This window comes from Salvelinus sp. IW2-2015, linkage group LG5 (genome assembly GCF_002910315.2).
Source record: "Salvelinus sp. IW2-2015 linkage group LG5, ASM291031v2, whole genome shotgun sequence".
NCBI classification, from domain to species: domain Eukaryota; kingdom Metazoa; phylum Chordata; class Actinopteri; order Salmoniformes; family Salmonidae; genus Salvelinus; species Salvelinus sp. IW2-2015.
This window is the reverse complement of record NC_036844.1, coordinates 22826053-22839228: the sequence shown is the minus strand read 5'-3', so window position 1 is coordinate 22839228 and position 13176 is coordinate 22826053. Positions and strand designations below refer to the sequence as shown.

Here is a 13176-nt window from a genome sequence, read left to right as displayed (position 1 = left end):
CCCTAACTCGGATGACGCTGGGCCAATTTTGTGCTTCCTATGGGACTCCCAATCACGGCCGGTTGTGATACACCCTGGAATCGAACCAGGGTCTAGTGACACCTCTACCACTAAGATGCAGTGCCTTAGACTGCTGCGCCACTCTGGAGTGTGTGGGGTACAGAGATGAGGTAGTCATTAAAAATCATGTTGAACACTATTATTGCACACAGTGAGTCCATGCTATTTATGTGACTTGTTAAACAAATGTTTACTCCTGAACTTATTTAGGCTTGCCATAAACAAAGGGGTTGAATACTTATTGACTCAAGACATTTCAACTTTTCGTTTGTAAGTAAATTGTAAACATTTTGAAAAACATAATTCCACTTTGACATTATGGGTTTTGGTGTGTAGGCCAGTGACAAAAACATCTTAAGTTAATCAATTTTAAATTCCAGCTGTAACAACAAAATGTGGAAAAAGTCAAGGGGAGAGAATACTTTCTGAAGGCACTGTATATTTGGACCAATCTCCTTTGGAATTGCAGTGGCAAAGTCTCTGCATGTTGTCCATTTGTGTCTAATGTTATGACCTGCTCCTGGCTCAGCATAAGGAACGTGATCAGTCGGAACGATGGCCAGGAGGAGGAGTGTGACGAGAGGGATGGCTGGTGTCTGTCCCACACCTCTGATGACCTCAGAGATATCATGTCCTCTATGATCAAGCAGGTTATCCGTGCCAAGAGGTCAGGTGAGACCTCTCTCTCTAACACTGGTGCAGCATTAACCTATGATCGACCTGGCAGAGTTTGACTTCATGGTGTTTAGGTGGTTTTGAGTGTGTGTTGAATTGCAGTTCTTTCATAAGAGTTGAAGGAGAACCCCTGGGGTTGTAACAGTTAACTGTTACAATACACAACAAGTGATGACTACAGTCTTTCTCATAGGTCAAGCTGCTTTTTATTAATGTTCAGTGTAGTGCAGGAAAAATAGTTGTTATGCCTAATTTAGATATTTTTTTGCATATCATTTCCGACATTTGGTAGGCAATTTTTTTACTCAACTTGCCTATATTTAAATAGATGCAGCTTCTCTTCTACCATTTCTCCCTGTCCTGGACCAGAGTTTCCAAAACTCAGCCCCCCCCCCAAAAAAAAAACAACAACCCAGGACCGAGTTTGGGAAACCCTGCCCTAGACGACTAAATAAAGGCTTGCTCACCCGAGTAATGTAAAATCGATCAGATTCTCTTTCATTTCTGCTTCTCTCACGGAGCGAGGGCATTAAGTGATTGGGGAGAAAATGCAATAACTCTAAAACAGTGGAAAGATTTTCTGTTCAAAATGTCCAAATAACCTCAGTTTGACTGGTTTTAAGGAAATGAAAGGCTGGGAAAACGATCCAACTTGTTTCTGATAATATTAAGTTCTACTTGGATGCATATTTTATGTGGTTGGTTGGAATACTGTCAGCTTTTATATTGCTGAAAAAGATAGCATTTCTACACTCCTGCTCCCGAGACAAAATTAACATTTGGTTTATGAATTTACTGCAGAAATGCATAATTCAGCAGGAGTTAATATTATGTTATGCTTCATGTGAGAGGTTATAGGCCTACAGTCGATGTCCATTTCACCCATCTGAACTCAACGGTTCGCTGACCAGGGGGTTCGGCCGCACCTTCAGCGACCCTACGTCCGCTATTGCTGATGTGAATGAACTAGTGTGGTCCAAGATTAACCATACTGTAGCCCAGTCACCATGAGAATACTTTCCTCTAGCTCTGGTCACAACAGTCTGTCTGTCTGAGGTTTTGGTTACTTCCCCACTGCCGGTGTGCAAGTGTGGGCACAATGAGTGCATCTATACTGAAGAAAAATATAAATGCAACGGGCAACTTCAAACAGTTTCAAACCAGTCAATTGAAATACATTCATTAGGCCCTAATCTATGGATTTCACATAACTGGGAATACATAAACTCATCAAAAAAAGAAACATCCCTTTTTCAGGGCCCTGTCTTTCAAAGATAATTTGTAAAGGGTTTAAACACTGTTTCCCATGCTTGTTCGATGAAACAATTAATGAACATGCATCTGTGGAACGGTCGTTAAGATAGTAACAGTTTACAGACGGTAGGCAAAAAGGTCACATTATGAAAACTTAGGACACTAAAGAGGCCTTCTGCTGACTCTGGAAAACACCAAAAGAAAGATGCCCAGGGTCCCATCTCATCTGCGTGAACGTGCCTTAGGCATGCTGCAAGGAGCCATGAGGACTGCAGATGCGGCCAGAGCAATAAATTGCAATGTCCGTACTGTGAGACGCCTAAGACAGCGCTATAATGGACAGCTGATCGTCCTCGCAGTGGCAGACTACGTGTAACAACACCTGCACAGGATTGGTACATCTGAACATCACACCTGCGGGACAGTTACAGGATGGCAACAACAACTGCCCGAGTTACACCAGGAACGCACAATCCCTCCATCAGTGCTCAGACTGTCCGCAATAGACTGAGAGAGGCTGGACTGAGGGCTTGTAGGCCAGTTGTAAGGCAGTTCCTCACCAGACATCACCGGCAAAAACGTCGCCTATGGGCACAACCCACCGTCGCTGGACCAAACAGGACTGGCAAAAAGTGCTCTTCACTGACGAGCCACGGTTTTGTCTCACCAGGGGTGATGATCAAATTCGTGTTTATCGTCGAAAGAATGAGCGTTACACCGAGGCCTGTACTCTGGAACGGGATCAATTTGGAGGTGAGGGGTCCGGCATGGTCTGGGGCGGTGTGTCACAGCATCATCGGACTGAGCTTGTTGTCATTGCAGGCAATCTCAACGCTGTACGTTACAGGGAAGACAATCCTCATGTGGTACCCTTCCTGCAGGCTCACCCTGACATGACCCTCCAGCATGACAATGCCACCAGCCATACTGATCGTTCTGTGCATGATTTCCTGCAAGACATGAATGTCAGTGTTCTGCCATGGCCAGCGAAGAGCCTGGATCTCAATCCCATTGAACACGGCTGGGAACTGTTGTTTTGGAGGGTGAGGGCTAGGGCCATTCCCCCCAGAAATGTCCCGGAACTTGCAGGTGCCTTGGTGGAAGAGTGGGGTAACATCTTACAGCAAGAACTGGCAAATCTGGTGCAGTCCATGAGGAGGAGATGCACTGCAGTACTTAATGCAGCTGGTGGCCACACTAGATACTGACTGTTACTTTTGATTTTGACCCCCCCCCCCCTTTTGTTCAGGACACATTATTCCATTTCTATTAGTCACATGTCTGTGGAAATTGTTCAGTTTGTCTCAGTTCCAGATAGCTGATGTTCTGAAAGAGCTGCAAAATCTGGACCCCTACAAATCAGCCGGGCTAGATAATCTGGACTCTCTCTTTCTAAAATTATTCACCGAAATTGTTGCAACCCCTATTACTAGCCTGTTCAACCTCTCTTTCGTATCGTCTGAGATCCCCAAAGATTGGAAAGCTGCCGCGGTCATTCCCCTCTTCAAAGGGGGAGACACCTTAGACCCAAACTGCTACAGACCTATATCTATCCTACCCTGCCTTTCTAAAGTCTTTGAAAGCCAAGTTAACAAACAGATCACCGACCATTTCGAATCCCACCGTACCTTCTCCGCTATGCAATCTGGTTTCCGGCTTCAGCCACGCTCAAGGTACTAAACGATATCATAACTGCCATCGATAAGAGACAATACTGTGCAGCCGTATTCATCGACCTGGACAAGGCTTTCGACTCTGACAATCACCACATTCTTCTCGGCAGACTAAACAGCTTTGTTTCCTCAAATGACTGCCTCGCCTGGTTCACCAACTACTTCTCAGATAGAGCTCAGTGTGTCAAATTGGAGGGCCTGTTGTCCGGACCTCTGACAGTCTATGGGGGTGCCACAGGGTACAATCCTCGGGCAGACTCTTCTCTGAATACATCAATGATGTCGCTCTTGCTGCTGGTGATTCTCTGATCCACCTCTACGCAGACGACACCATTCTGTATGCTTCTGGCCCTTCTTTGGACACTGTGTTAACTAACCTTCAGACGAGCTTCAATGCCATACAACTCTCCTTCGTGGCCTCCAACTGCTCTTAAATGCAAGTAAAACTAAATGCATGCTCTTCAACCGATCGCTGCCCGCCTGCCCAGCATCACTACTCTGGACGGTTCTGACTTAGAATATGTGGACAACTACAAATACCTAGGTGACTGGTTAGACTGTAAACTCTCCTTCCAGACTCACATTAAAAATCTCCAATCCAAAATTAAATCTAGAATCAGCTTCCTATTTCGCAACAAAGCATCCTTCACTCATGCTGCCAAACACCCTCGTAAAACTGACTATCCTACCGATCCTTGACTTCGGCAACGTCATTTACAAAATAGCCTCCAACACTCTACTCAGCAAATTGGATGCAGTTTATCACAGTGCCATCCGTTTTGTCACCAAAGCCCCATATACCACCCACCACTGCGACCTGTATGCTCTTGTTGGCTGGCCCTCGCTTCATATTCGTCGCCAAACCCACTGGCTCCAGGTCATCATCTATAAGTCTTTGCTCACTGGTCACCATAGCAGCACACGCTCCAGCAGGTATATTTCACTGTTCAACCCCAAAGCCAATTCCTCCTCCGGCCGCCTTCCAGTTCTCTGCTGCCAATGACGGGAAAGAACTGCAAAAATCTCTGAAGCTGGAGACTCAAATCTCCCTCACTAGCTTTAAGCACCAGCTGTCAGAGCAGCTCACAGATCACTGCACCTGTACATAGCCTATCTGTAAATAGCCCATCCAACTACCTCATCCCCATACTGTTATCTATTTTATTTATTTTTGCTTCTTTGCACCCCAGTATCTCTACTTGTACACTCATCTTCTGTACATCTATCACTCCAGTGTTTAATTGCTATATTATAATTATTTTGCCACTATGGCCTATTTATTGCCTTACCTCCGTTATCCTACCTCATTTGCACACATTGTATATAGACTTATTTTTACCTTATTATTGACTGTATGTTTGTTTATTCCCTGTGTAACTCTGTTGTTTGTGTTGCTTTGCTTTATCTTGACCAGGTCACAGTTGTAAATGAGAACTTGTTCTCAACTTGCCTACCTGGTTAAATAAAGGTGAAATAAGAAAGATGTTGAATCTTTTGTTCATACAAATATTTACACATGTTATGTTTGCTGAAAATAAACACAGTTGACAGTGAGAGGATGTTTCTATTTTTGCTGAGTTTGTATGCATCTGTTGGTCATAGGGGCATGGATCAGAAAACCAGTCTGTATCTGATGTGACCACCATTTGCCTCATGCAGCACGACACATCTCCTTTGCATAGAGTTGATCAGGCTGTTGATTGTGGCCTGTACTATGTTGTCCCACTCCTCTTCAATGGCTGTACGAAGTTGCTGAATATTGACGGGAACTGGAACACGCTGTCGTACACTTCGAAAACATGCTAAATGGGTAACATGTCTGAGTATGCAGGCCATGGAAGAACTGGGACATTTTCAGCTTCCAGGAATTGTGTACAGTTAATTGCGACATGGGTCTGTGCATTATCATGCACAGACCCATGCACGACAAGGGCCTCAGGATCTCGTCATGGTCTTTGTGTATTCAAATTGCCATTGCTAGAATGCAGTTGTGTTCGTTGTCTGTAGCTTAGGCCGCGCCCATACCATTACTTCACCGCCACCATGGGGCACTCTGTTCACAATGTTGACATCCGCAAAATTCTCGCCCACTTGACGCCATACACGTGGTCTGCTGTTGTGAGGCCAGTTGGACGTACTGCAAATTCTCTAAAATGACATTGGAGGCAAGTTACTGTAGAGAAATTAATATTACAAATTCTGGCAACAGCTGGTTGGACATTCCTGCAGTCAGCATGCCAATTGCACACTCCTTCAACTTGAGACATCTGTGGCGTCACATTTCCGAGTGGCCTTTTGTCCCCAGCACAAGGTGCGCCTGTGTAATGATCGTGCTGTTTAATCAGCTTCTTGACATGCCACACCTGTCAGGTAGATGGATTAACTTGGCAATGGAGAAATGTTAACTAACAGGGATTTAAACAAATTTGTGCACAGCATTTGAGAGTAATAACCTTTTTGTACGTATGGAACGTTTCTGGGATCTTTTATTTCAGCTCATGAAACATGGGACCAACACTTTACATGTTGTGTTTTATATTTTTGTTCAGTATAGTATGTTAGATAACGTCTGCATAAATGAATTGTCCATTAAATAAGTGAGTTTGTGTGTATCTTTTGACTTGTTGCTGTAAGATTTTAATCAATTATGGGGATCATGAATGTTTTAGTCCATCATACAGTATATCTGTGCTTTCTGCAGCTCCACACTCTTCTGGACCTGAGAGTTCTATTACCAGGCGAAAGACCCCAGAAAGTGGAGAGGATGATGAAGAGGAGAATGAGGAAGATGAGTTTCATCCCTCAGAGGGGAGTGACAATGAGATGCAGACAGAGATGCTGGATTATATGTGAGGATGGACACGGTCTATCTCTGCCCTGAGAAATGGACTGGAATTGTACAAACTTGCTTCGTTCACTATAAAAACTTAAATTTTTGTGTATTTGCAAATTAGTGTGAATAAATGTGTTTTTAAGTTGAGTGATCTTTCCCCCTTTTATTGTCCACAATGGAAAAATGTATTCAGGAGAAGTGTATCAGTTATCAATATGTTATCAGTTGGTTAGTTTCTTGCTGTACACATAACCAATGGAAAAAGTGACAGGAAACACTTAACACGCCTCCAAAAATAGCATGTGTCTGCTAAACTCTGTCACCATGCATACTGCTGCCTACACCCAAGGTCATATACCTGTATACCATCCACCAGGATGCCATATTTTTTGCTGCCTGTCTGCATATTCTCTGACACCTAACTAATCTCTAAATTGTATAGACATGAGCTGCAAAATATTTAGTAACGCGATGAGCTCTGATTTGTATTTATTATGGATTCCTGGGGTCCAGCAAAATTGTCAGTAATATAATTTAAAAAACATTACAATACATTCACAACACATTGTGTGCCCTCAGGCCACTACTACCACAGATCTACGACACAAAATCTACGTGTGTGCAAGTGCCTGTGTTTGTGTCTCTTCACAGTCCCCGCTGTTCCATAATGTGTATTTTTATCTGTTTAAATTTTTTTTTTTGCTGCTTGCATGAGTTACTTGATGTGGGAGAGTTCCATGTAGTCATGGCTCTATGTAGCACTGTGCGCCTCCCATAGTCTGTTCTGGCCTTGGGGACTGTGAAAAGACCTATGGAGGCATTTCTTGTAGTGTATGCATGGGTGTCTGAGCGGTGTGACAGTAGTTCAAACAGACATCTCGGTGCATTCAACATGTCAATACCTCTCACAAATAGAAGTAGTGATGAAGTCAATCTCCTCCACTTTGAGCCAGGAGAGATTGACATGCATATTATTATTGTTAGCTCGCTGTACATCCAAGGACCAGCCATGCTACCTTGTTCTGAGCCAATTGCAATTTCCCTAAGTCCCTCTTTGTGGCACCATGACCACACGACTGAACAGTAGTCCAGGTGCAACAAAACTAGGGCCTCTAGTGCCTTGTTGATAGTGTTGTTAAAAAAACAGACAAGTGCTATATTATGGACAGGCTTCTCCACATCTTAGCTACTATTGTATCAATATGTTTCGATAATAACAGTTTACAATCCAGGGTTACTCCAAGCAGTTTAGTCACCTCAACTTGCTCAATTTCCACATTATTTCATTACAAGATTTAGTTGAGATTCAGGGTTTAGTGAATAATTTGTCCCATGTACAATGCTTTTAGTTTTTTTTAAATATTTAGGACGTAGTGGCCTAGCCAGTCTCCAGACCTGAACCCAATAGAAAATCTTTGGAGGGAGCCGAAAGTCCGTATTGCCCAGCGACAGCCCCGAAACCTGAAGGATCTGGAGAAGGTCTGTATGGAGGAGTGGGCCAAAATCCCTGCTGCAGTGTGTGCAAACCTGGTCAAGAACTACAGGAAACGTATGATCTCTGTAATTGCAAACTAAGGTTTCTGTACCAAATATTCAGTTCTGCTTTTCTGATGTATCAAATACTTATGTCATGATTAATTACTTAAAAATCATACAATGTGATTTTCTGGATTTTTGTTTTAGATTCCGTCTCTCACAGTTGAAGTGTACCTATGATAAAAATGACAGACCTCTACATGCTTTGTAAGTAGGAAAACCTGCAAAATCGGCAGTGTATCAAATACTTGTTCTCCCCACTGTATATATATTTTTTTAAAGTTTTAGGTAATTTATTAAAAATAAAAAACAGATACCTTATTTACATAATTATTCTGGTGCATCCTGTTTCCATTGATCAGCCTTGATATGTTTCTACAACTTGATTGGAGTCCACCTGTGGTAAATTCAATTGATTGGACATGATTTGGAAAGGCACACACATGTCTATATAAGGTCCCACAGTTGACAGTACATGTCAGAGCAAAAACCAAGCCATGAGGTCGAAGGAATAGTCCCTAGAGCTCCAAGACAGGATTGTCGAGAAACAGAGCCTACTAAAACATTTCTGCAGCATTGAAGGTCCCTAAGAACACAGTGGCCACCATCATTCTTAAATGGAAGAAGTTTGGAACCACCAAGATTCTTCCTAGTGCTGGCTGCATGGCCAAACTTAGCAATCGGCGGAGAAGGGCCTTTGTCAGGGAGCTCCAGAGTTCCTCTGTGGAGATGGGAGAACCTTCCAGAAGGACAACCATCTCTTCAGCACTCCACCAATTAGGCCTTAATGGTAGAGTGGCCAGATGGAAGCCACTCCTCAGTAAAAGGCACATACAGCTTGCTTGGAGTTTGCAAAAGGGCACCCTAAATGACTCTCAGACCATGATAAACAAGATTCTCTGGTCTGATGAAACCAAGATTGAACTCTTTGGCCTGAATGCCAAGCGTCACATCTGGAGGAAACCTGGCACCATCCCTACGGTGAAGCATGGTGGTGGCAGAATCATGCTAAGGTTTTTTTTCTTCAGTGGCAGGGACTGGGAGACCAGTCAGGATCAAGGGAAAGATGAACGGAGCAAAGTACAGAGAGATCCTTTGATGAAAATCTGCTCCAGAGTGCTCAGGACCTCAGACTGGGGCAAAGGTTCACTTTCCAGCAAGACAACGACCCTAAGCACACAGCCATGACAATGCAGGAGTGGCTTTGGGACAAGTCTCTGAATGGCCCAGCCAGAGCCCGGACTTGAACCTGGTCGAACATCTCTGGAGAGACCTGAAAATAGCTGTGCAGTGACGCTCCCCATCCAACCTGACAGAGCTTGAGAGGATTTGCAGAGATGAATGGGAGAAACTCGCCAAATACAGGTGTGCCAAGCTTGTAATGTCATACCCAAGAAGACTCGAGGCTGTAATCGCTGCCAAAGGTGATTCAACAAAGTACTGAGTAAAGGGTCTGAATACTTATGTAAATGTGATATTTCAGTTATTTAATTTGAATACATTTGCAAAAATTTCTAAACCTGTTTTTGCTCTGTCGTTATGGGGTATTGTGTGTAGATTGGGGGGAAAAAACTATGTAATCCATTTCAGAATAAGGCTGTAACGTAACACAATGTGGAAATAATCAAGGGGTCTGAATACTTTCCGAATGCACTATATTTGCCATACCTTTTGTCTCATCCATCTCAACCATTACATTTTTAAATTCCTCATCAATCCAAGTCGATTCAAAAGTTTTTTTTGTCATTTTCTTAATACAGTAGGTTCATGTTTTAGTAACTAATAAGCAATTTCATAAATGTGTCAAGTGCAGCGTCTGATTGCTCCTCATAACACACCACAGACCAGCAAATATTATTTGCATCATCAACATAAGAATCGCTACAAAACTTATTTAACGACCTCTTATACACTATTAGGCCCAGCCTTTGGAAATGTGGTTTTCCTAGATATGGCTACTATATTGTGATCACTACATCCGATCGATTTGTTTCTGCAATTTCTGCAGTATTAGTAAACGTGATTAATGCATGTTGATGATTTAATTCCTGTGCTGTTTGTAAATACCCTGGTAGGTTGACTGATAATCTGAATCAGGTTGCAGGCACTGGTTACAGTTTGAATCTTTTTCTTGGGGGGGTGGGCAGCTTGATGAAAGCCAGTCAATATTGAAATCACCCAGAAAATATACCTCTCTGTTGGGATCACATTATCAAACATTTCACACGTATTCTCCACATATTGACTGTTAGCACTTGGTGGTCGATGGTAAGTTCCCACAAAAATGGGCTTTAAGTGGGGCAGATGAACCTGTAGCCATATTACTTCAACAGTATTTCACATTAGATCCTCTCTAAGCTTTACAGGTATGTGGTTCTTAATATAGACTGCAACACCGCCCCATTGTCATTTCTGTCATTTCTGTGTATGTTAGAACCATATTGCTACCACTGTATCATCAAAGGTGTTTCAGAGATTGTCAGAAAATGAATGTCATCAGTTACTAGCAAGTTATTGACTTCATGAACCTTATTTCTTAGGCTACATATGTTAATGTGGGCTATTTTTAGCACTTTTCTGAGATGGTATATATATATGGCTTGATTGTTTTCATTGGTTTACTGGAAAGCTTAGCAGAAGTAGACATGCTCATAATATTTATGTTAGTGCAGGGTGAGCTGCACACAGTGGACTTCCTCCTAGGGCACACCGCCTCAGTGCTAACAGTATAGCTAGTTCATATGCACATTATATAGGCACACATACTGCATACTTTAGCTGTGGGACCAGCAGAGGCATTCAGGGCAGTTAGAGGGACATAAATTAGGTTACTTACATTGTGTCTTCCAACGTCCCTGGGATAATGTACATTTGCTGAGGCATTATGATAACTCAGCAATACAATGGTAGGAATTAATTGAGCTGGGTTTGGGTCATTGGTAAGTCATTGTCTACCTGATTCCGGAGTTCCAAATTAAGCAGCAGCAGCTGAAAAGATGAGCTCCTACAAATATTGAAATTTAAATGTTTTTTTAGAGTAAAGTACATTGAAAAAAAATCAAAAGAAAACTGCAAACTGAATAGGAGACCAAACAAGCAGCAAACAAAGAAGAAAGGCTTTTGAAAAAGTAACAATTTTTCATAAAATTATACCGTTTTCTTAGCTAGCTAAGTTGTTTACCTGTTGCTAGGCAGTTGCTAGGGACATTCCTGAAAGAAGCTAGCTAGCTAACAAGGAGTGTCTAGTTGGCAGGAGAAGAAGGGACAAAGAAGGGACAGTGGGACAAAATAAGGACAGAATAAAAGGGAAAGGGGACATTAAGGTGAAGCAGTCTCTAAAGACACAAAGACAATAATACAAGAAACAACACTTCTATTGCCTCTCCCTCTACGATACGCACTTCCGGTTTGGTTTGGAGCGAGTAGTTGCATTCCGCTTTGCTCCACAGGTAGTATTACAGGTAGTATTACATTTCATTTCATTACAGTACAACAGTTTGATTTGTTTGATCTTAGCTGGCTACATAGCCGTCTTTGTATCCAAGATAATTGTGTAGTCTAGAGTAATTGTCGAGGTTACCTAGCCAGTTAGAGGTTACCTAGCCAGCTACACTTTCAAACAAAGTCAACAACGCAGCCACTGCTAGCTAGCCTATTTCACCAGCCAGCAGTACTATATCATTTTAGTCGATAAGATTTTTTGCAACGTAAGCTTAACTTTCTGAACATTCGAGACGTGGTAGTCCACTTGTCATTCCAATCTCCTTTGCATTAGCGTAGCCTCTTCTGTAGCCTGTCAACTATGTGTCTGTCTATCCCTGTTCTCTCCTCTCTGCACAGACCATAAAAACGCTTCACACCGCGTGGCCGTGCTACCTAACCTGGTGGTCCCAGCGGCACGACCCACGTGGAGTTCCAGTCTCAGGCAGCTCTGGAACTGCGATCTGCGGCCACAAGGCAGAGTTCATCTCAGCCTATGCTTCCTCCAGTCCCTCGACTTCTTGGCACTGACGGAAACATGGATTACCACTGATACACTGCTACTCCTACTGCTCTCTCCTCGTCTGCCCACGTGTTCTCGCACACCCGAGAGCTTCTGGTCAGCGGGGTGGTGGCACTGGGATCCTCATCTCTCCAAGTGGACATTCTCTCTTTCTCCCCTGACCCATCTGTCTATCGCCTCCTTTGAATTCCATGCTGTCACTTACCAGCCCTTTCAAGCTTAACATCTTTATCATTTATCGCCCTCCAGGTTCCCTTGGAGAGTTCATCAATGAGCTTGACGCCTGATAAGTTCCTTTCTGAGGATGGCTCACTCTCACAGTTCTGGGTGACTTTACGCTCCCCACGTCTACCTTTGACTCATTCCTCTCTGCTTCTTTCTTTTCACATCCTCTCCTCTTTTGCCTCACCTCTCCCTTCCCCCTACTCACAAGGCAGGCAATACGCTTGACCTCATCTTTACTAGATGCTGTTCTTCACTAATCTCATTGCAACTCCCCTCCAAGTCTCCGCACTACCTTGGTATCCTTTTCCTCTGCGCTCTCATCCAACACTTCCCACACTGCCCTACTCGGCTGGTATGCGCCGTCCAACTTCGCTCCTCTCTCCCGCTACTTCTCTCTCTTCCATCCTATCATCTCTTCCTCTGCTAAACTTCTCCAACCTATCTTCCTGATTCTGCTCCTACCCTCCTCTCCTCCTTTCTGCATCCTTGTTGACTCTCTATGTACCCTATCCTCCAGGCCGGCTCGGTCCTCCCCTCCTGCTCCGTGGCTCGACGACTCATTGCGAGCTCACAGAACAGGGTCCGGCGAGCCGAGCGGAATGGAGGAAAACTCGCCTCCCTGCGGACCTGGCATCCTTTCATCCCTCCTCTCTACATTCTCCTCTTCTGTCTCTGCTGCTAAAGCAATTTCTACCACTCTAAATTCCAAGCATCTCCTCTAACCTAGGAAGCTCTTTGCACCTTCTCCTCCCTCCTGAATCTTCCTCCCTGTCCTCCTCCCCTCCTCTCCTCTCCTGCTGATGACTTGTCAACCATTTTTGAAAAGAAGGTCGACGACATCCGATCCTCGTTTGCTAAGTCAAACGACACGCTGGTTCTGCTCACACTGCCCTACTGTGCTTTGACTTTTCTCCCTC

The 13176-nt window shown here is 43.6% G+C and overlaps 1 protein-coding gene across 1 annotated transcript in view; it reads left to right on the top strand.

The window, feature by feature from the left end:
* The window catches only part of LOC111964073 (general transcription factor 3C polypeptide 5), a 14511-nt gene extending 7869 nt beyond the window's left edge, over nt 1-6642 (top strand). Inside the window, exons 6-8 of the mRNA XM_070443748.1 lie at nt 90-157; nt 530-732; nt 6364-6642. Coding sequence (XP_070299849.1) covers nt 90-157; nt 530-732; nt 6364-6515 — 423 coding nt within the window. The 3' untranslated portion in view covers nt 6516-6642. The remainder of the gene's footprint in view (nt 1-89; nt 158-529; nt 733-6363) is intronic.
* The last annotated feature ends 6534 nt before the right edge of the window (nt 6643-13176 follow it).